General features: G+C 36.8%; 1 protein-coding gene across 1 annotated transcript; it reads left to right on the top strand.

Moving 5' to 3' along the window:
• Positions 1–396: 396 nt before the first annotated feature.
• On the top strand, positions 397–2,434 carry LOC109591400 (uncharacterized; the record flags this gene model as incomplete). The annotated part of the gene is made up of 3 exons (XM_020007141.1): positions 397–728; positions 816–872; positions 1,312–2,434. Coding segments are annotated over exons 1-3 (1,499 nt in total), but the record flags the coding sequence as incomplete, so codon positions are not given.
• Positions 2,435–2,449: the final 15 nt, after the last annotated feature.

Below are 2,449 nucleotides of genomic sequence, written 5' to 3'. Positions count from 1 at the left end.
GGATGACGACTGCCTGTATGAGAATGATACGCCTCATAAAAAAGTTCAATGTGTCACTTCTTAATAAAGTGTAGCACAGCTATAAAAATAAATGTGATAATACAAAGCTGCATCACTGAATGGTCAAGCAAATTATGGCTTGGAAAGCAATTAGTCAACGCAATGCAGCAATGAATCAGCATTAAAATTAATGCTGAGCATTGAAGGGCTAGGTTACTATGTTTTCACAAGAATATTTACTTTACTACAGGGTACATACACCCCCACACATACTTTAAAACATTTTACACTAATTACATTACAGTTGTAGGAAATTACTACGGCATGAAGTGATCAGTTACAATAATAAAGTATGCAGAAGCTCTGTTATTCGACATTTAAAAGAAGACAGCTGAAAAAGCTCAGCTGAATGGCTGCCTCTCCTCTCTCAGTTATGAATGGTAAACCAGATCTGAAGACTGTGTGTGCTATAGTGAGGACAGACAGATGGCACATGTTGGGTTTAATCTTAGAAGTTGATGACAAAAAGCTGCAAGACATTGATTCAGAGAGATCAGATATAGAAGAAAAAAGAACACAGATGTTTCGTGCTTGGCTCAGTGGTAAACCAGGAGCTAGTCACAATCAACTGGTTGAGGCACTGAGACTCAAAGTAATAGGAGAGGACAGTATTGCTAAGGAATATGAAGAAAAAGTGAAGGAGGAAGCATCTAAAACCCATCACACAGGTATGAAATGAAAAGCCAACAAAAATCATACAAAAATTCCAAACTGTAAAAATGGTATGCTTAAAATCAATATTTTTATGTATACAGGAGCTCAAGTTGTGCAAGCATCAACTTCAACGGCACCTGGTTGGAACACAAGCACAGGTATGCAAACTATGCATATCTACACATCAGACACAACACATGAGTAGAGAAACTTTTTTAAATTTATACTTTATACAAAAATCACAAAACATACAAAGTCAATACCGTATAGACGGAAAATTTTGCGGGGAATTTAATTTTGCGCTTTGCATTTTAAAAATTAAAAACCGTAAAATTAAAATCACGTAGGCTCGATGGGCATGTATCCATAGATACTACATGTAGTATCTATGGTGTATCATTAGCATCGTGTGTACGCGTGTGGGCGTGGTGGCCAAATCGCATAATTTTAATTCGCAAAATTAAAAAACATTCAAATTTTATTGAAAACGCAAAATTAAATTGCCGCAAAATTTTCCGTCTATACCGTAATACAAAGGTTTAAAGCATTTCCTCTCTCATTCCGTCAACCCCCTCCCCTTTCTCTTTCTCCATCCAGTTATCAATGCAATCACACAAAAAGTATCAGAAGTAGATTTACTAACAGATCAAGCGTATAAATTACAAGACAAATACCACAAGCTTCTTCTCAAAATACAAGAATTATCACAAAATGCTAACGTAGGAATAGTCAAGAACCTGCTAAGAAATATATTGCAAGACAATTGTATCTATCAGTCGCATGGACTTAGTTTCTACAAGCAGCAGATCGATGGAATCACAAACATGGATGAAGTATTTGCTTTTCTCATTGAGAATCATTTCATTGGTTACTTAAATTATTATCTCCTCATGAAATTCTCAAGCAAGGTTATATGTGGAGATCGCTATAAAGAGGCAAAACAGAAGGTACTAAAATACGAGAAGCATTATCGTGAGTTCATTGACGAGCCAGCCTTTTACCAACTGATTACGTTTTTCGATGAAAATCCTCATTTAAACCCAGGCACTGTTGTGGGACTACCGATTATTGTCATTCGCCTTTCACAAAAGTGGAAAACCCGAAACAAAAAAGATCTAAATGAATGGACAACATTCTTACAAGAGAACGAGCACATACTCCAAGGTATTGGAAAAGGATGCACTCTAATTACTTATGCCATCTTTCCTGTTTACCTGCTCAAAGTTATGAAATTCCTAACCAGCAAAAAAATAATGGAAAGGCTTAAAGAAAACGGGATAACAATCGAAACTCCTTCGTATACAATGGAAATAGCAGAGAGACTGAGAGAAGCAGCAACAGAAGACAGTGAGGGAGAGAAAGAAGATACCTCAGATGTAATGCAGTATCAGTACTTCTTACTGCTTGAAAAAGTAGAGAGGATTCAAGAAGACAGGCTGAGGATTGAACAGGATCGGTTGAGGGACAGGGCATACTACATTGTACAGATTGCAATAACAAGAGCAACAGAGCGTGTGACACGTTACAAATTCGAGACGTCCTATGAGGAAAAGTTAAATACAATTCAAAAGCAGATTTTTGAGGATGTAGTAGAGTTACTCAAGGCTGATACTGAAAGGACTGAAAGAATACATCAACGCAAGAGATCAGAAAGGGGTCTCGACCCAGAGATAAAAAGAAAAGTTTCGACAGACGTTTCGACAAAAAAAATTAAGACTATGCTAGAAGCTTCTTT

This window comes from Amphimedon queenslandica, unplaced genomic scaffold (genome assembly GCF_000090795.2).
Source record: "Amphimedon queenslandica unplaced genomic scaffold, v1.1 AMPQUscaffold_8276_Cont19779, whole genome shotgun sequence".
Taxonomy (NCBI): domain Eukaryota; kingdom Metazoa; phylum Porifera; class Demospongiae; order Haplosclerida; family Niphatidae; genus Amphimedon; species Amphimedon queenslandica.
Note: the sequence above shows the minus strand (reverse complement) of the source record. Positions and strands in the feature narration are given on the sequence as shown.